Source organism: Strix aluco, chromosome 12 (genome assembly GCF_031877795.1).
Source record: "Strix aluco isolate bStrAlu1 chromosome 12, bStrAlu1.hap1, whole genome shotgun sequence".
Taxonomy (NCBI): domain Eukaryota; kingdom Metazoa; phylum Chordata; class Aves; order Strigiformes; family Strigidae; genus Strix; species Strix aluco.
In genome coordinates this window covers 11,563,894-11,583,310 of record NC_133942.1, presented here as the reverse complement: position 1 = coordinate 11,583,310, position 19,417 = coordinate 11,563,894, and the positions used below count along the sequence as shown (strand labels likewise).

The window sequence follows — 19,417 nt, the reverse complement described above, 5'->3', positions numbered from 1 at the left end:
TCAGTTTGATATCGGTCTTTAAAGCTGGCTGTGGAATAGGCCCAGGCAGAAATAGGGCCCCTTGTTGCAGGATCGTCGGGAGAGGCGATGGGGGGGTCCTGTGCTCCTTCGCCACCCAGTCCTTTCCTTGCACCCCCCCGGGTGATGTGCAGCCTTGCCGGCACCGCACCGCTCACCCAGAAACTGCAAGTGACTGCAGTGCTTGTTAGCATTATTTTAAAAAATTAAATATTTTTTCCTTTATTTTTTAAAAATCCCCTGCATTTAATTCACGATAAATATTTGAATGGTGTTAAACCCACCATTCTGGCAGAAACTCGTGCCGTGCTTGTTCTGAACGGTGACTCACTGAGGAATATTTTCCTGCGAGGACAGCATGCAGATGGCCCTGTTGCTGGCATCATGGTGCAGGATTGGAGCCTCAGCAGGAGACGTTTCTGGTGGAACTGCTTGTCTTGACTGGGGTTTGTGCAAACCTCAGCAGCCGGTGGTCGCTGGCAGCCCTGTCCCCTCTGCCCCGGGTCTTGGGTGTGCTGGGAGACCAGCTCCAGTGCCTCCGTCCGCACCTTTCCAGGGAGCTGCTTCTCTACTCTTGTTTCCAGCAAGATTCTGCTCCAAGGTGAGAAAATGCTGGGGCTGTGGGCGTTGGGCCGGGAGAGCTGTGGTGTGGGCATTGGTACTGGGCTTTGTAAGGCTGGGGGAAGGTACAGAGCATGTTTTCCAAAGCCCTTGGGAGGTACAAGAATAAATGAGGAGATAAAACCTCACTGGCTGTAGCCGTGAGGTATGGATGGGGTTACAGCCATGTTGGTTTATGGGAGGCTGTTGTGTTCAAGGGGGGGTAAGTCCCTGATTATGATTTAGGATGTAAAAATGGCCTAAACTGCTGTCCCACAGTGGACTCTTTCCTAAACGGAGACATAATCAGAAATATCAGCTGCTGAAATTCAGTGATGGAGAGCCGTGAAGGGCCTTTCGCATATGCCAGCTTGTCAAAGGTTTTTAAAAACCTGCTTGTGGATTAAAACAAGGAATTGATAATCTGGAGTTTAAGGCTCTGAGAGCCACTTTGTTAGTAACTTCTCAAAAGCTTTATAAACTTCTGGAGCAAACTGCCTGGATCAGTCTTGAAAACAGAAATTACTGTGTCAGCTAGGAAGGATTACAGATAACAGGGAATTAATACTGAAATGCATATGCTATAAATATGAGCAGATTACATTTGAGTGTTATGTAAAACCCCTTTTCCTCACTCCAAGTCTCCTCTGGTGGGCCAGGTAACCGTGGGCTCTGGCAGAGAGCCTCCGGGGCCGCAGCCTCAGCAGAGCCGGTGGGATTTGGGGCTGTTGGGGCATTATTCTGCATTTCTCACTTCACTTCTTGCTCGCTGCTTCCATTTGCTCCTCAGGCGACTCTGCTCTGACCGCCTTTGCTCAAAGGGCCTTTTTGGGTGCGTTTCACAGAGACCTGTTCGTTTGGTGCGTGCAGAAATGCCTGGTGGCCGTGGGCAGGGTGGGCTCGCTCCGTCCAGGCAGCAGCGCAGCCCCTGCACCTTGCCATTGGGGACTGGTGCTCCTCGGGGTCTGCGTGTCCCTGCTCCAAGTCCTCCCCAGCCACCTGGATCCCCACAGCCTTTTATCCTCCTTTTCCCCCACGCTGGGGCTGCCTTTGGAAGCCGTCTGTGGTGTCCCCCCAAGAAAAATGGTTCCCCTCTCACCCTTGCCCTTCCATCCCTTCCCATTAGCAGCAGCGGGGCTGGCATCACTGCCGGGCAGCAGCCCAGGGCTCAACGGTTTGGCTGGAAACGTGCCCATGCTCAGCCCTCTCCTCTGTCCTTTAGCTGCTTCTGCTCAGGGCTCATCCTCGCTGAGTCTTCTCAGAAACCAAGGGCCATTCCTGGGAGCGGTCCCTTGGCTCTCTCCAGAAGCCCTGGCTTCACTGATGGCTCCAAGAACACCTTCCTGGGGGCTTTTTGTGATGCTGAGGCTCCTCGGTGTTGTGAAGTCATCTCTGGAAAGAGGGTTTGAGCTGCTGCCGCAGCACACTCGAGCACAACAGCCGTTTGGTGAGCTCTCGCTGATGGCCGGGTTCTCCACGTCTTTGAGCTGGAGGCGTGGTGGGCAGGGTGGGGGACCCCACTCCCTCCTCGCCGTGGCTGGCACCCCGTGCCCTGCTCCTCTGGAGCAAGTGCATCAGCGGGTGCAAAAGCAACAAAACAGCCAATAATAATAAATTAAAATAGCCAATAATAATAAATTCCGTCTGTGGCAGTGGAGCAGGGGACAGGGAGAGGGACAGGGCAGGGCTGCAGGAGTTGCAGGAGGAAGGTCTTGGCACCTGCACGGGAGCTGCCCGGAGCCCGGCCCTGTCCGGGAGCGCCCCATCCCCCACGGGGGCACCCTGCTGACATTCAGGGGCGACCCTCTGGGCCCTCCTTGGGGGGCTGTAAAGAGAGAAGAGTCATTGCAGGTAACACACCCTGATAGAGGTTTGCAGTCTTGAGCACTCTGCTCCAGGCGTAGTCACAGATTTCTGAGCTTGTTCACTGTCTGGAAATGAATATTTTCTGGCATATTTTTGGCCATTTCCTCCCTGTACCACAGCTCAGATGAGATGCCGGCTTACTTTGAGGGCTGAGAGCTGTCAGTTAGGAGGACTTTACCCTGCCTGCAAACTGAACGTTAACTTTGTCTAAGGGATAATAAATCCCAGGCTCATACAGTACAATGCCAAATTTTGAAAATGAAGCATTTAAACCACAATACTGCAGTCAAATTGCTAGCAAAAATCTCTTCATGTTAGCAGTGGAGCTGGTGAGTCTTTGATCTCTCCCAGCTCAGATGTTGCTGCCAAGGAGACTTAAGCTTAAACTTCACTTTGTAAAATAGACTTTTTTTGACAGTTTCCTTTAAAAAATAATCTTCTCCTAAGCTCAGGAAGCAGGGAGGAATGGCCAGCCCCACAATGAGATTTCCAAACTAAATAGCGCAGAAAGGAGCCACTTTCAACTGCTGCTATTTCTTCTGCAAATCCTGTGCTTAATCCTCAGGGCGGCCGTGGGGTAATTCAGCATTTCAGCTCGAGAAGCACAAACGTTGCGGTGGGGCTGGGGGTCCGGCAGGGCTGGGCTGGGACTGGCGGCGGCCGGTGCTGCCCCAGGTGCTGCCAGCATTTTCCTGCAGCCCCCTCATCCTGCAGGTGTGGGGTGCTGCTACTCCCCGGGTGCCAGCCGGTGATGTGGGAGCTCAGCGGGTTGCAGAGCCCTGGTGCCACACTTCAGCCCTGCCCCTACTCCTCACCCATCTTCCTTGGCCATGGAGCAGATCCAGCCCTCTCCAGGCACTGGGGCTGTGAGTCGCATGGGCTGCTTGGGGCCCTGAACCCCCTTTCTGCCCTGAGCCCTGGCTCGGTGCAGCCGCCTGGTGCTGCTGGAGCCGTGGGGTGCAGCGGAGGAGAGACACCTGCCAGTTTGTGTGGAAGGAAACACAAAATTATGACATGGGAGGGAAGAGGGAATCCATTACTGCGCGGTTTGGAGCGATCTTGGGTGACTCTGGAAGGGTGGTCGATGGAGCTGAGGTGCAGCCCAGCCCAGTCCCCACTGCTCCCCAGCTTCTCCCAGCCCTTGCTGAGCAGCTTTGGACTGTCTTGTGCCTCTGGGCATCTGGCCTGCTCTGAGCTGATCTGATATGGTTCTTCTGGAGCTATTTCTTATCCCAGAGCAGAGTTTTGCAGCGCGAGGACACTGAGGGCGACAGGCAGAACCTGCCTGCTGGGGGATTTCTGAGGCTGCTGGGCGCAGTGATGCTCGAGTGAGTCCGTGGTACCCGGCCCTTGCCTTCCTCTCGCAGGAAGCACATTTAAGGTTGGCTGATGTTTTTTACCAGCAGATATGTCACTGTACTGACCCCGCACACGGGGCTGTTGGCAGGACCCAGCTGGCTCTCGGCAGGCTGCAGGAAGGGGTGAAGGCGCTGGTTGTGCTCAGCTTTATCATAGAGACTGACCTTGCTGGTCTGGCGTTGGCCATGGAGACGGCAGGTTTGGTCGTGGAGATGGCAGCAGTGCTCAGGCTGGTGTGGGAAGCTTAAACTTTGATCTGGCTTAGAGCTTGGTGCCACACGATATACCCAATTAAGAAGCTGAAGTGAAACAAAACCATCATGGCACATAGTAAATGGTTTTAAAAATGTCTGTACAAGCAAGACTTTAGGACAAACCCGGGTCTCATCCTGCAGCACAAAGCCATCCCTTGCTGCAGCAAGCTCATGGCCGCGGAGCGTGGCTGGGGCAGGCGGACGAGCTGTCATGCGCGGCAGGACGGGGAACGCACCTGCCTAAAGTGAGGCACACTATTTTCAGATGAGCTGCTATTTTTAAATATATCTTCTTTTTTTTTACCTTAGAATGACCCTAATTTTGGCTGAGGAGCTTAGAAAAACTAAGAATGCAGGGTTACTTTAATCTTCTTAAAGTTTAACAATCATCTGGGATCCTTCTGTTTGATAGTGCTGGAGGCGCTTATCTCCCTGTGGAAACCTTGTTTCTGTTTTGTGGTACGTCGTACAAAACTCTTTTGCAGTAACGGGTGCCAAATTTCAGCATTCTGCACTTTTCATCTTAGGAAACTTTACAGATGCTGATGCTCGGTGTGACAAGGTGCCCAGCGGCTCCCCTGCACAGGGAACCACGATGCTGGGCTTGGAGCCTCCTCGCTGCCACACTGCAGGTCTAGGGCCAAACTTCCCAGGTGAAATTTGCTGAGCTCTGTTAAGAAGCAGACCCTGCAGTCCTCGGCACAGGGAGGCTCCTGTCACCGAGCTGTGGAATGGGTGCATTTGCCCCTGGAAAATCCCAGCAGGATCTCCCTGCTGCCAGCACAACACCGTCCTTCTGTCCCCCCATAAAAAGCAATCATAAAACTCCCTGGAAGAGCTCGTTCCTGAGACCGCTGCCTAACCCACCTCCTCCCCAAGCAGAGCGCAGTAAATCTCTGTATTAAGCTATTGCTGACACGTTAATGCTCCTCAGGTACCTCGTAAAGATGCTGCAGGGCTGGATGGCTCTGACATGCTCTGGAGAGCAGCAGCACGGGTGGCAATGGATTCCCGGAGCCAGCACCGCTCCTCTCCCCTGTGGCAGCGTCTCCCTCCACAGGGTTTGTCCCTCAGCCAGCTCCTCTCCTCTGTGGGAGCAAGCTCCCCGGTTCGGTCCCAGAGTCCATCCCCAAAACCCCCCCGCTGCCCTAATGAGCTCAGAGGTCCAGCAGGGCTGGGAGTCGGGGTGCTGGGGTGTGCTCGGAACTCCAGAGATCCCGTTGAGATGGGGAGTGCCATGAGATCTGGTCCCAGTGACATCCCTTGGGACAGTCCCCTTGGGCGAGATCGGGTGCGAGGAAGGATGCAGGGGCTGAGCTGAGGGGGGGTCGGGCCCCCCAACAGCATCACCCCACGCTGCCACACCACCCTGCAGCACAGAAACCATTTGGGTCTGGCTCGTGCTTCGGGGCAATGCACAGCACAACTGCAGGGACCATCACAGAAAAATTCAGGTTTGCAGATTTTCTGCCCGCCTGTGCTGTAATGCAGCCTTCTGCGAGCAGTGACACATCTTCATCTCATTTCACACAGGACTAGGCAAAATTAGGGACTCGTATGAATCAGAACACTTCAGTGCGGTAGGTCACGAGTGACTGCAATCTGCGTTAGCCACCGCAGCCCTGCGCTGGGAGCAGCAGCAGTGCGGCCGTGCTGGCTCCTGGCACAGCCGCTGCACTGCCTCCGCAACCCAGCATCTGCCGGGCTCGCTTCTCACGCTGAAATTCATAATGGTAACGCACCGCCCTGCAGCCCCAGCTGTGTCCGGGCAGTGCTGGGCTTATCTGCGCTTCCTCAAGTACATATAACAGAAGTTTAAGACAGAAAGGTGTTCGTGTTCAGCAGCAAATAACTCTGCGTGGAGCGGGTCGGCTTGGCGCGTGGCACTCCTGCGGTCTGCGAGCAGGGATTGCAGTCGGCGCGGCTGGCGACGGTCTCTCCGCTGTACCCAGCAAGGCTGACCTCAAAAACTTGCAAACCTTAAGACAGATATAAGTCTTATTTTATAAGAACATATAAAGATCAAAACATAGAATATTTAAGCTGATGTTATGCAATAGAGCTCTTTTAAATCATGATTGGTAAAGACAGTTCAGATAATTTCCTGAAAGGCATACTCATAATGATTAATTTAGAATTTGCTTAATTCAGGTTAGAGAGATCAAAGAGAAAGCATTTCCCCTGTAATGCCGTTTGCATTTTGACGCTTTCACCATATTCTGTTGGACCGGGGTGGGGGGGGAGATGTCTGATTTGTCTTTCGTTGCGATTTCTCTGTCCTAAAATTGCAGAGGAAAGCGTTACGCAGATGCTGGTGCTAATTTGGGGCATGTGTCGGGGAAGGGAGAAAAGCCTGGAGCAAACCCCTGCAAACCAGCTCTGGGGGGCTGGAGTGGCGACTCGTCCCCTCTGCTCCTCTCCTCTGGCTGGGAAGGGTCAGGCTTTTGCAGCTTCCTCTGGCATTTTCCATGACCGTTGTCTGTAACAGACTTTCCTGAGAGTGAAAGTTCCCTGAGGATGAGCAGGACAGAGCCCTCCTCACTGCAGGGAGATAAACAATGTGGCGGGCTGGGGCGGGGCAGGGTCCCGGGCGGAGCAGCCAGATGTGGCCAGATGTGTGACACACCGCTGGCAGCAGAGGGGAAGGGAGAGCGCACGTGTTGCAGCAGCTGCTTCGGTTCTAACAGCCCTTCAGATCTAATTGGGAATAATTTACATCTTTATTTATGCGACTACAGTTTCTGTCATGTGGTCTGTTGTTTTAACCTCTGTGGCTATGTCAAATGTCCCTTTAGTTCAGCCTGCGGAGTAATCTTTTCTAGGGGAAGAAAATAAAATAAGTATTTATTACTATGTTCTTTATAATGCGGGAGAAGGACTGTTCTTCCTAATGCACGTAACAGCAGATGGGGGAAGGTTATTTCGTGCCTGACAGGCGAGCAAGGCTCAGGAGTTTGTTCTGCTGCTCACGAGATGCTGCTGCAGTTTCTCTCTTCTCAAGCTCCGTGTTGCTGCTTCAGTCTTCATTGAAAAAAATGAATATTATTTAATGAAAGAACAGTAACTTGCTCTAACTCAGGGAAAGGGATTTGGATTCTGGCAGGTTTTGTTATTCCTTTCCATTCAGTGCCCTTGTACCCGAGCCGGGTGCACAGCCTGTACCGGCGGTGGTTGTGTTTGACAGTGACGGATGATACGCGCAGAGACTCAATTAGCCTATTAATAAAGCACAATCTAGGCCACGGTTTTCCAAGTTTGGCACCTAAATCTGTATTCAGGCTCATAACTGAGTGGCCTCGTTTCCCGAGCAGAGACCAGTGGTGCCGGTGAGCACCAGCAGCTCCCCGCTGAGCCGAGCCACAGGCACCTCGCTCCGCGTCCCCGGGCACAATGGCAGTGGAGCGAGGGGCCCAAAGGGACCTGATTTGGGGTGGGAGTGGGTGGGCACCCAGCGGGAGCAGCAGCTGGAGGGGACCTGCTGATTCCCAGCCGCGGTGGATGAATGTCTCTGCAGGAGGGAGCGAGGGGGTACTGCGGGGTGAGGTGGGCATTCAGCCCGGCCGGGGCTGGGGTTCCGGGGACACTTGCCTTGCCAGCCCACAGAGTTGCACTCAAACTTCGTATTTCTGGCCATGCAAAAGGCTGGTGCGATGGCCCTGGGGTCCCCACCGTCCCCCCGCCTCCTGATGCCTCTGCTCTCCCCGCTGTGGGACTGGCATCTCCTTCCTCTGCGGGCACCATCTGAGGATGCTTCCCAAGCATGGGGCAGCACTGGGGGTGGCCGTGGCTGCGTGGGAGCTGCTGCGTGGGTGCCCATCCTGCACGGCCACAGCACATCGAAGCCTCTCAGGGCTGGTGCCCAGCTTGCCGCTTCTCCAGCGGGTCCCTGGCCAACGGCTGTGGCTACAACAAATGCAGCTGGTGGGGCCGACCAGCACCATTAGCCCAGCGTAGTGAGGGGCCAGCGGGCAGGGCAGGTGGCAGCTGAAATACGAGTTTCAACATCTGAGTATGGAAATGGGAATCTTATTTTTTCCAATGCCAGGTGCATTTGGACATCACAGCAAGGGGGAACGGTGGGCTTTGCTGTCTGGCCTGGGGAGGGGTGGGGGGATGCCGGAGGGGAGAGCAGGCAGAGACCATTCCTGACGTTTTAGCTCTGTGCTGGCAGAGCATTGCTCCCGCTGGCTGGCAGGACTCGGTGCCTGCGGGGAGTCCTGTTTGTTTATGGTCTCAGCATCTCCCAAGAACTGGGCTGGGTTTGGCAGGGCTGCTGCCTGCTCAGCTCCAGCCCACCTCCCCAGCCGTGCTGTGGCTGCACGACACTTCAGCTGCCTCGCTGCCAGCTCTGCTGGCACCATGCTCAGCACTGTCCTGCTACTTCACCTTCTTTCTTCCTCAAGTCCCCATTTCCACAAGGAGAGCTGCTTAAAAATTCAGTAATAAATTGGGCTCCTCCAGGAGAGCGTGAGGGCAGCTTGCTGTGCCATGCTGGCGGTGGCAGCCTGGCTGGCACGGGGACACTCATCCTCTCAGGTGCCAAACAGCCTCATGGCCCCCTGAACGGCACCTGGAGTGCCCAGATGCATTCCCTTGGGGTGGGGGGTGCCCAGTGGTCCCCGACGAGCTGTGGTGCTGGAGCAGGATGCTGGCCCAGGGCTGCTGCATGGGCAGTGTGAGCAGCGGGACTGGTTCTGGTTCTGGTTCTGGTTCTAGGCTGGGCTGGGGCTGGTTCTGGTTCCAGAGCTGAGCAGAGCCCACTCAGCCATGTCAGGGTGCTCTCACAAGGAGCACCCAGCTGCTGCAACTGCATCTCAAAGTCATTGAATCACAGAATTGTTGAATGATTTGGGTTGGAAAGGACCTTAAAATCATCTAGTTCCAAGCCCCCTGCCCTGGGCAGGGACACCTTCCACTAGCCCAGGTTGCCCAAAGCCCCGTCCAACCTGGCCTTGAACCCTTCCAGGGAGGGGGCAGCCACAGCTTCTCTGGGCAACCTGTGCCAGGGCCTCACCACCCTCACAGGGAAGAATTTCTGCTCAAACAAAGCCCTTCTGGAGTCAGTTTTCTCTTGCATGTGCACGCAGCCTGCAGGGATGCAGCTACAAGGCTGTCGGGGGGGGTCTGTTTAATCTGCAGAGATGTGATGCTTCTGAGAACCGTGAACGTGCCCGTGTCCCTCGGTGGGGAGAGACGTCTGAATGCCTCCGAGGACTCAGGCTACGGCTCGGTGTCTTTTCACACTGCGTGTTTTACAGTGCATCAGTCACTGCGTAAAAAGCCGCCCTTGGCTGCATCCCAGACAGATCCCATCAAACATGTTTGCCACAGGCGGCTTTTTAAGATTTGACTTGAGCTTGGCTGATGTCCGAGCGAGTCCCACCCCACTCTCTGAGCAAGGGGTGAAGGAGGAGAGAGCAAGGACGCGCTCCCAGGGCTGTGCAGGTCAGCCCATGTGGGCAGCCTGAGACAGCCCCGGGGTGGCGGGGTTGGGATGCCCGAGGCTGCAGGGATGAACCTCAGAGGCAGCCGGTGGATCCTCTCCGTTGCCTCCGGGTATTTTGGCGAGACCGCCATACCGATGCACCCTGCTGACGCCGCAAGCAGAGCCAGGCTCTGGGAGATGCAGGTGGCAGAGCGAGGGGAGAGCTGGGGTGTGACTGTGATGGCACCAGTGCCAGGGCAGGGTGTTGGGGCACGGTCACCTGCGGGATTTCCAAAGGAGGCTTCACATCAGCGATCGCTTCGAGGCTGTCATCTTTGGAGAGCAGCAGGGCCCTGTGAGCATCCCTGGCCCCTCAGCCAAGCTTCACTGGGCAGCACTGGGGTCTCCCCTCTGCCTGGCGCGGGGCTGTCTGTCCTTCCCCTTCCTTCTGTCTGGTCTGGAGCTTGAGCAAGTGCTGCCCACCCCACGTCCCCCCCCAGCCCTTTCCTCCGTGCTGCACGGCCAATTCTCCTGCTGACTTCTGTCTGCGGCTGCCCAGGATGCTCCATCAGGCCGTTGCTGCTGGCCAAGAGCCAGCGCTGCAGCAGCCGGGCAGCAGGACAGGCTCTCCCCCTTTAGCCTTGTGGCCTGTACCGGTGTTTGGCCACTAATCACCAGCTCCACTGCGTAAGCCTGATACATCCAGGCCTTGCTAATGCCTTCCCCGTTGGAGAGGTGATAAAGGACAGGTAGGAGGGGAGCATCCTGCCCCAGAAAGCACCAGAAGTTGGATGATTGCCCAAGAAGCATGAAGTCAGCAAAAATCTGTGGAAACTGGGGGAGAAGTAAATAAAGGCAATGGGGGAAGATTGTGACCACCAACTCAATTCAAGACCAGAAAGCCCCCACCACCTGCAAGGAGCATGTGTGCTAATTTACCCAGCAAGCGAGGCTAACTTAAATATAACTAACCAAGAGCAAATGGAATGGTAATTATGGACCAAGGAATGTGAACTTAGGTTTTTACTAATCATGTAATAGGATAAATAGCCTGTAGCTCCTTTGCATGGCTTTGTGGAATTACCCCCCAGCACCCCTCTTTGCGCAACTATGGAACAAACTGGTATCTCAGCTGTGTGTGGGAGGTTGGCTGTTGCACGCTGGGTGACGAACCCTGTTTGAGGGACAACATCCCTGCACGGCCTGTCCCCGCGCGGCCACCTGTGACAGCCATTTGCAGCTGGGACCGAGGTGACCGTGTGGCAGCGGCAGCACTGCCCGGGGGTCACCGCGTCAAATTGCCTTGTCACTGCCCCGGTGCCTGCCAGGCTCCAGGACCGAGGGCACATCACTTTAGCAGCTGCATAATTGCAGCCTGAACTTCATAACACTTTAAACGAAGCGCTATTTACGGAAAATGCAGAGACATTTATCATACCGTGCCAAGCCGCAGGAACGGGTTAATGCCAGACCCGTGGGGTTCCCCGATTGCACAGCCTGTGTCTGCCGGGTGATTATTTGATCAGATAATGCTCATGTTAAACGTATTTGTTGGGTAACAGAAACCTGTGTTATCTGAAGGAGGCAGCGTCGGCTGTCAGGAGCGGCTTTTGATCTGCAGAGATGCAGCGCTGTAAAGCAGGTCTTCGATGATGTGCAAGGTAAAGCAGGTCCCTGATCATCTGGAAGGTGAAGCAGGGCCCCCATCATCTGCAGCGCAGCTGTTCCGGGTCCTCCTGCAAACCCCAGGGCTCGGCCAAGGGCTGCCAGGCTGAGGGGCTGGATCCTGCCAGCGATCCCCACCAGCCTGGGCACCCGGGTGCCGTTTGCTCTGCCATAAAGCAGCAGAGACAGCAGGGGTCAAACAATTTTACTTCTTCTCCCTCCCTGGCCCCAGGCAAGGGGGTTTCCCAGGGCAGCAGAACCTGGTTTAAGCTTTTCAAAAATACATAAAATACTGGTTTTGATCCCAAACCTGACACAGACTGAGAAGACCCCACTCTCAGCAAGTGCTGAGCCTCGGAGGGTGAGACTGCCGCGGAGGAAGGGCTCTGCTCAGCACAGAGCCGCTGCCCTGGGACAGATCCTGTGGGTTCACGAATTATCCAGGTGTATCTGGGTTCTTGTCCACGAGCAAAGTGTTACAGTGGTCGATTATAAATTGGATGGAAATTTTGGAGTAGTTAAATTGCTGTTGTATAAGGGGCTCAATATGCAGCGTTGCAGAGCTGTATGCTCAGTCTGGGTAATAAATCAGCTGTTAAATCAGCTCTCGTGTGGAGGCTCTATGGCCCTTGGGGGTGTGATTCTGGAGAGCAAAGGAAGTGTTGAACCAGAAGACCCTCGTTATAACTCCTTATTCTTCTTGGCTTATTGATGTCAAACCTTTAGCAGGTAGGAAAACCATTTCTGCATAGAGGGGTGATGATATTTTTGACAGAGGGGATGCACAGCCCATCTCCAGCAGTGACCCCCATGGCTGGACAAGCTGTGAGTGGAGTCCCAGAGGACTGTGAGTGGGTGTCGGGGGTCCTGGCACCCCCAGCTCTCGTGGGTGCTGCACTGCCACACCAAATGCAGGGAAGACCGCAGTGCCCTGGGCCCAGCACTGCTGTGGAACAGCTCACAGCACCCCAAATTAAATGCATGCTCCAGTCTTTGCAGCTCTGGAAATTAAATTTTTAATAATTTTGACATGTATCAAATTTTATATCTGTAATACTTTGAAGTTCCCCATTAACGTTCAGTCTAGCACTAGCTGTGAGTTGTACTGGCACGCAGGACTTTGTGAAGCTATAATTCTCACTGCCCAGACGCTTCCGCTCTCTCCAGAGTGAGGGTCTGGCAGCACAGGCTGGTCCTGGGGAAAGTATAAATCTGTGAGGTCCCTCTGCCACGGCCCACAGTGATGCCGCATCCCAGGGACAGGGAAGGGGGAAGGTTTTTTGCTAAAAGCTTAGTAGCAGAAAAGGGCACATAAAAATGTGCTAAAAATAGGAGGTCAGCCCTGGACTCACGCCATAGTGCCAGACTGGGGAAAGACTGTTTAGGAGAGCCAGAAAAGAGCAGAAGTGATGAGCTGAGAGTGCCCTGTGCTGCATCTATGGTGAGGGAGTCCAACAGTGATCACAGCGCCAGCAAAGCTGCGACCGTGCTGCTCTGCCTGGAAACACGGGCCAGGCAAAGAGACCCCAGAATTCACAGTCCCCCCGCCTAACGCTTCGCTGTGACTCAAGCTGCAGGGTGGTTCCCAGACAGACTCTGACTTGGGTCATGGTTTTCTTTATGCTTTTAGAATACGCTGGGTGTTCCGTGGTGTTCAGGCCGTGTTTGGGGCAGTTGCTGTTCTGCTCTCACCACACTCTCGCTGCATGCTCCATCCAGGCAGCTTCACCTCCGCAGCACTGCTCAGAGCCGCCTGGACGCAGATTTGTTGTCCAAGCAAATGTGTTTTTTAGTGGATGCTGTGGTCTCCTGCGAGCCCTGGGCAGCCTTGGCATCCCACCTGGGGACGAGTCGGATGGGGATGGGGACAGGGACCGGTGTGCTATGGGATCCTGCTCCCAGCTGCTCTTGGGCTGCCCTCAGGTGGGGTGGGAGATGGTTTCTGAGCTGAAAATACCACTGGAGAAGCACCAGGGAGGTTGATGGCATTTGCACCATCCTCGGTGTCACTACAAGTTTGGGAGCCTTCACCCACCCCGCATGCCCCAGCTCCTCCACCCTCCTCCTGCCGCTTTGTCAATGGGTTTCTTTGTCTTGCAGAGAGATGCCAAGGGCCAGTACCTGTTCGACCTTCTCTGCCACCACCTGAACCTGCTGGAGAAGGACTACTTCGGCATTCGATTTGTGGACCCCGACAAGCAAAGGGTGAGAGCCCTTTCTGCCCGGGCTGGGCAACGGGGTTTCTTGCACCTTGGTGGTATCAGACTTGTCCTTGCTGCTGTGGCTGAGAACCAGAGCAGGAGGCAAATGGCTCAATAAAATCCAGTTTAGGCAGTGACGAGGGGCTCTTCCCCTCAGTGCTCACCACCCCTGCTGCTGGGCAAGGGGTGTTATGGTGCCTCGACGAGGTCATTGGTTTGCTCGTGGCCCCCTGAGCACCCTGGGGAGACCTTCCTGCCCCTTCCCACCTCCTCTGCCAGAGGCAGGGCTGCATCTCATGCTGCAGCCCCAGGGAGTGGGGGCCAGGGTACACCCTGGCTCCGGCAGCAGCAGCCGCCGTGTCCCGGCCCCACTGACGTGTCCTCGGCGTCGGTTGGGATGTGTGAGCCAGAGGAACTCACACGGCTCTCAGGTCCCCACGCGCATGGTGGAAGATCTTGTGTTTGCAAAGAGGGAGGATGTGATGCTATGGCAAAGACGCAGAGGGAGATCTGACACTGGGTTTGCAGGACTATTTCTAGCACAGAGTTGCTTTTTAACACCGAGATTAGGCCATGCAACAGCTTTGTGCCAAGAATCCAAACACTTGAGTGTGTTGCCTTGGGCAATGAAACAACATCGGAGTACGTGGAGCCCAGAGTCCCCACGGCAGGACCTGTGCCACCCTCCCAACAAGCTGGATTTCCACGCAGAAGTTGTGTGAGTGAGTCTTGCCCCTTCTTTGGGGTTAACTGTCCACGCTCCTTTTAAAACGTGCAGAACAGAAGCTCTGCACAAACGTGTGTCAAACCGGCATTTCTCTTGCATGATGCCAAGGGATCATTAACTGCCACCCCACTTGTGTCGGCTCTTTGTTTCCCTGCTTTTTGGTGAATTGCCTCTTTAAACGCATGTAGAAACAAACCCCTGTGTATAATGCATTCTTATGCATCCTCTCTGTGAGCACAGCCGGTGGAGAGAGGGTGCTGCCGGAGCCTGCCCTCACCCAGAGCCCCGCACGGCGCTTTGGAGAACCCCTCGGCACAGTCATCGCGTGGAGGAGGTGTATCGGGGGCGGGGGTGGTTTCGGAGCATCTTCTCTTGCAGCAAATGCGTGGGCAGATGGGGAACGCAGGGTCTGTGTCTTGACCCAGCTGGCGCAAGGAGAGGATGTTTCTCCAGTGTTGCGTGTGGTGGGTCAGTGCCCAGGGCCGGGTCCTGCTTCTCTTGCGCTCTGGATGCAAAGGCTGAAGTGGCTGCGGCTCCCCGGGAGAGGGGAGAGGGGCGTGGGGCAGAGCTGGCACACTCGGCAATGCCGAGGACGCTCCTTTTACCTGTGCTTTGCTTCTCCTGAGAATAATCTGATTCAGTTCAGGGCACGAGGGCTGAGGCAAGAGCCATCTCTCAGCTTCAAGCAGCATCCCAGGCCGAGACTACTCGGGGCGGGGGAGACCCATCCACATGCGAGCCAGCCCCAGCCCTGCTGCTTGTGGACACTGTGGCTGCCCAAGAGCTGCCAGGGTTTAGCATTTCCTCAGGTGAAAGTGCTGCATTTAAGCCTGCGATGAACTAAGCCAGCGCTTCATTATTTCTGATGCACCAGTCAATGTTCCTTATTGTGAGCTGGGGGTTCCCTTGCTCCTGCGGTGGGTTCTTGGGACTGGGCGGGTGTTTCCCACAAGAACCCTCCGGGATGTCCCTGTCCCAGTGCTGCCATCGGAGCACGAGGACCGCTCGCTGCCAGCGGCTGTCGCATCCCACAGGGCTGCCCCACGTCCCCTGGCTTCCCAAAGCCTCCCCAGCAAGGGGCTGTGTTGACGCAGTCTTCAGTTTGAGGGATCAGACCCCTGGGCACTCCCTGGCCCCCCCTTGGCCCCACCACTGGCACATCTGCATCAGGTGCCCAACACACCCCAGAAATGCCCAAGTGAAACCCGGCCCCATTCGTGCTGCTGCGTGGCCACCGCTCACTGGTCTTGTCTCAGTGGTGGCCATTAATATTTAGAGTTTTCTCCGGCAATCCTAGTCATGTATGTTTGTAGGTATGTAATCCTGTGTGCTAACTAGCATTTGCTTTAATTATCGACATTTTGCTTCGGTGTTTTGGGGCTCCCTCTTCCCAACACACAGGCAACTGGAGCTGCTTCTTGACTGACAAGACTTTGTTTCCTGAATGTGCCTGCCCGAACGCTCGCAAGTCACTGCTGCTATTGCCAAGGCTTTGCTGCAGGCAGAGCTTGACAGTTTGTTTTCAATGGCACAGAGGTGTAATTTCAGAAATATAGGCTTGAGCTGAACCTTCCCAGTGTCACGCTGTAATTCAAGGTCCCAGTTCTGGCTGGGCTTAGGTTGGGCAATTTCACCCAGTCGTTGCAGCCAGCACTGCAGAGCCATCGCCCGCCCCGCCACAGCCACAAACACGGGACACAGCCCGAGAGGGTCAGCGGGACACGGGGCAGAGCCCCAGGAGAGTCCCCCGTGCCCCAGAGCCACCAGTACCTTTTCCATACAGGACCTTGATTTAGGTTTGAAAGATCAGATCTCAAGTGACCAGCTCACGCACTTCTCCAGCGCCATCCAGCGCACCCGTGCAGCCACGTGGCACCAGGGAAAGACGATTTTAACAACCAAGGACCAGATGCCTCGGCACAAAATCATTCACCTCCTTGCCAGGAGGCTCACTGAGCCAGCTGCTGAGCAGAGCCCCGAGAGCGGGAGGCTGCGCAGTCTGAAGGAGGGTGCCTTTGGCGTGTAACGTGGCCAGGTTGTTGTCACTGATAGAAAACTGCACTTGGCCTTGGGAACATTGTGTCCTGTTGAGCGAAGGGAGATGCTTCATGACACACCACTGCTTCTGCCCAGCACCTCTCCTGGGGCTGGCACAGGGTCCTTGAGCAAGGCAACCACTCGCCCGGCCTCAGCGGAGCCTGGCTGTGCCACCACCTCGACCCCGTGGCACTGCCAAGAGGGGACACAGAGCACCCAGCTTCCCTTGGGGCCATGCAGAGAAAGGGACATCAAGTGGAGGACGGGGGGGCTCAGGTCCTGCTTGGGCCCTCCCTCAGCTGCCGGCCGGGCCGGGGCTGCATCCCAGCTCCTCTGCCGTGTTGCTCACAGATCTGCCACACCATAGGCTTTTATTTCAAGCAGAGGAGTTTTTTGTTTCTTCAATTTTGCCCTGAAGAGTCAATGCTATTAACTGAAAATATTTGTTACTGAGTTGCTTTAATTTCCTTCTTTTTCCTTTCAGCATTGGCTGGAATTTACCAAGTCGGTTGTGAAGCAGATGAGGGGTGAGTATTGCTGCAAGCGGATCTCCTGGACAGTGTGTGCTCCTTTCGGTTTAGATGTATTTCCATTTTCTCCAGTCCTTCCCCTCTGGGATCCCAGAAAAAGGGCCTTTTTGATTATCCACAAAGCTGTTCTACTGGGTCAAAAGGCTTTGGGGGTAACAGGGGTAGCGGGGAGGGCAGGTGGGACCCCCAGCAATATCCGACCATCTCCTCAAGCAGGGTTATTTGGGGGGAAGAAAGGGACGAACCCCGCCATTCGGTGATCGCGCTGTTGCTGTTCTCGCCGCAGCCCAGCCTCCCTTCACCATGTGCTTCCGCGTGAAGTTTTACCCCACGGACCCTGCTGCTCTGAAGGAGGAGATCACCAGGTAAGGACGGGGCACCCAGCACGGCGGGACCGGCCGGCACCGGGCAGCAGAGGCCTGGCTGAGGCAGGAACACACCCTGCCGAGCTTTGTTTTATGGTCAAGGGAGAGCAACAGCCATTCAGATTTCCAGACAAATCTGAACGTTTCTGGATTGTTCCAGCTGTGGGGGAAAAGTATGGAAATGCCCACCTGTGCTTAGTTCCATGGGGAGCTGCCGCACCTGGTGCAGAGCACTGGCTGTGGGTTTAAACCCACCAACTCGGTCTGGGGCTGCAGTTGGTTACAAAAACCACATTTCCAGGGCAAAGCACTCAGGGTGCAGCACTGCCCAGGGTAACCTCCATCGCGGCTTCGGTACTGTCCTGCCAATGCAGGACGGCTCCCGGGCCACACCAGGAGCCTGCCCTTCCCTGCAGCTCCACAAAATCTTCCAGCTGGAACCCCCAGTCCCGTCAGTGCGGGAAGGTGGGTTCAAGCAGGAGCAGTCTGGTTTCTTCTTCTGCTAATGCTCTCACCACTTCTGAATCAGCTGCCTGAGCACGCCCTTAGCTCAGGGTGTCGTTGTGTGCACTTGCTCATTCAGGAAGGGTTTGAGTGTCTCCAGTTCCCTTGATGTCCCCTGGAAGTAATTAGCCACATCCCTTTTACGTAAGGGGCGTGAATGCTCTGGGAGAAATGCATGATAAACTGCGATGCAGAAACTTGACAGCACTTCTCTCGAGTTTCTATGTTTAGGGGCTCTTCACGCCACTCTTCCTGCCAGAAGGAAGGATGTGAAGAGCACTTGTGGGAAAATCACAGCAGCTTTGGAAAACAAGTCGTGACTGTGGATCTCCGGGGCACGACAGCCCAGGCCCCCCCACCTGCTATGGTGTGGAGAGTCGGGTCTGCCTGAGGCAGCTGGGCTGGCACCTTCACTAAAGGTTTCTGTGTTTTCCCCCGGAACCTTTTGCCATTATTGCTGCAAATAATTCTGAGTTGTCTCTATGAGCCTGAGGTTTGTTAGGGAGAAGGTAATAAAAACGGTGTAGGCTGGGTGGAGGCACACTGGCGGGAGCGTGCCAAGGGTGCAGAGCCCTGCCGTGGCGTGGGCACCCCCCTGTCCCCCTGCAGCCCGGGGCCAGGGCAGTCACTGCCCTGCGCGGACTCTGGCATCTCCCCACTCTGCGGCGGTGCAGGGGAGTGAGAAGGGCGTCAGCCTCACCCGGGGGCTGGCTGGGCAGCACCAGCCTTGCTTTTGGGTTCCCAAATGTGGCCGGTCTCAGGCGTGCGGGCTTCCTTAAGTGCTGAATAAAATTTGCTAGAGATTTTTAAAGGTGCTGCGGGGAATTCTGCGTCATCAGACAAGGTGGGAGTGTGAAAGGCGGCTTGTCAGCGTGCCCTGGGACCGGGAGCAGGCTCAGCCTCAAGGATGTGACTAGAAGAGAGGTGGCACAGATGAACCTCAGTAACTCAGCGGTGTCCCCTGGGTCTGTCCTGCTCTTGTCCTCGGCACGTGTCAGTGGTGTCACCGGCGGGGCTGCAAGGTCCCTTGCCAGACCTGTGCCCAGGACAGGGCTTGGGATTTGCCATCAGGGTGCTTTGGCTGATCGGGGGACTGTCACCTTTTGGGCAGCAGCTCCCACTCACCAGGGTTCTCCTCCGATGCCACGCGGAGACGAGGAACAGCTGGACCACTCTGCTCCTCCAGCTCCAGGGATGGAGGCAGCCTGGCTGCCACTGGGCTCACACAGTGCCAGGTCTGTGCCTACCCCCAGACAGCTTCAGTTCCCCTTTATTCTCTGTTGTATTGTGGGGAAAAGTTGCTTCTTAAAGGCATCCAAAAATTTACAGTAAAAACCAGAGAGAACCTAATTATGAGTAAGGGGCTGGTGACCTTCCTTCGATGCTAAAGCACCCCAGCCCAGCTCCCGCCAGGTGAAGGTGGTGGGTTTTGGCATGTGGGGCTGAGCTGCTCCGCAGACCTCTCCCTGCCTTTTACTGCTCTGGAGCATCCAAGAGCTCTGCCTGGGGAGAACTCGGAGCGGGAGGGCAGAAGGGCCCTGGCCGGGCACTGGGTCGGCGTCAGTAGCGTCCGCTGCTCTGCTCTGCCGGGCTGCATTTTGCCAGCCTGATTTTCAGAATATTTAGCTTCAAAGCAGGAGCCTGTTTGTACCGTAGAAAGTCAGTCGGCTCAGTCCTGGCACGTGGGCATCTGCAGACTGCTAAGAAAAGTATCGAATTGATTCAAAGGATTCAAAAGTGTTTTGGGGCAAAAAGTGCTGGCTGCTGACCCCCTGGAGCCAGGCCACTGTGGCAGGAGCGGCTGATTCTCACAAACTCTAGGAGGGAAATGTTTCACTTTTCTTCTGCTTTTAGTCATTTGCATGT

The 19,417-nt window shown here is 55.4% G+C and overlaps 1 protein-coding gene across 4 annotated transcripts in view; it reads left to right on the top strand.

Annotated features, from left to right (window-relative positions):
• FRMD5 (FERM domain containing 5) overlaps nt 1-19,417 on the top strand; it is a 104,738-nt gene that overhangs the window by 66,558 nt on the left and 18,763 nt on the right. For 3 of the 4 annotated variants that reach the window (XR_012624873.1, XM_074837557.1, XM_074837555.1), the window contains exons 2-4: nt 13,288-13,392; nt 16,637-16,679; nt 16,969-17,047. Coding sequence is in view for 3 of the 4 variants with exons in the window: in XM_074837557.1 (XP_074693658.1) it covers nt 13,288-13,392; nt 16,637-16,679; nt 16,969-17,047 (227 nt within the window). In the remaining variant the exon portion in view is untranslated. Of the gene's footprint in view, nt 1-13,287; nt 13,393-16,636; nt 16,680-16,968; nt 17,048-19,417 lie in introns of those variants that run through there. The other variant, XM_074837558.1, reaches the window with a different exon arrangement.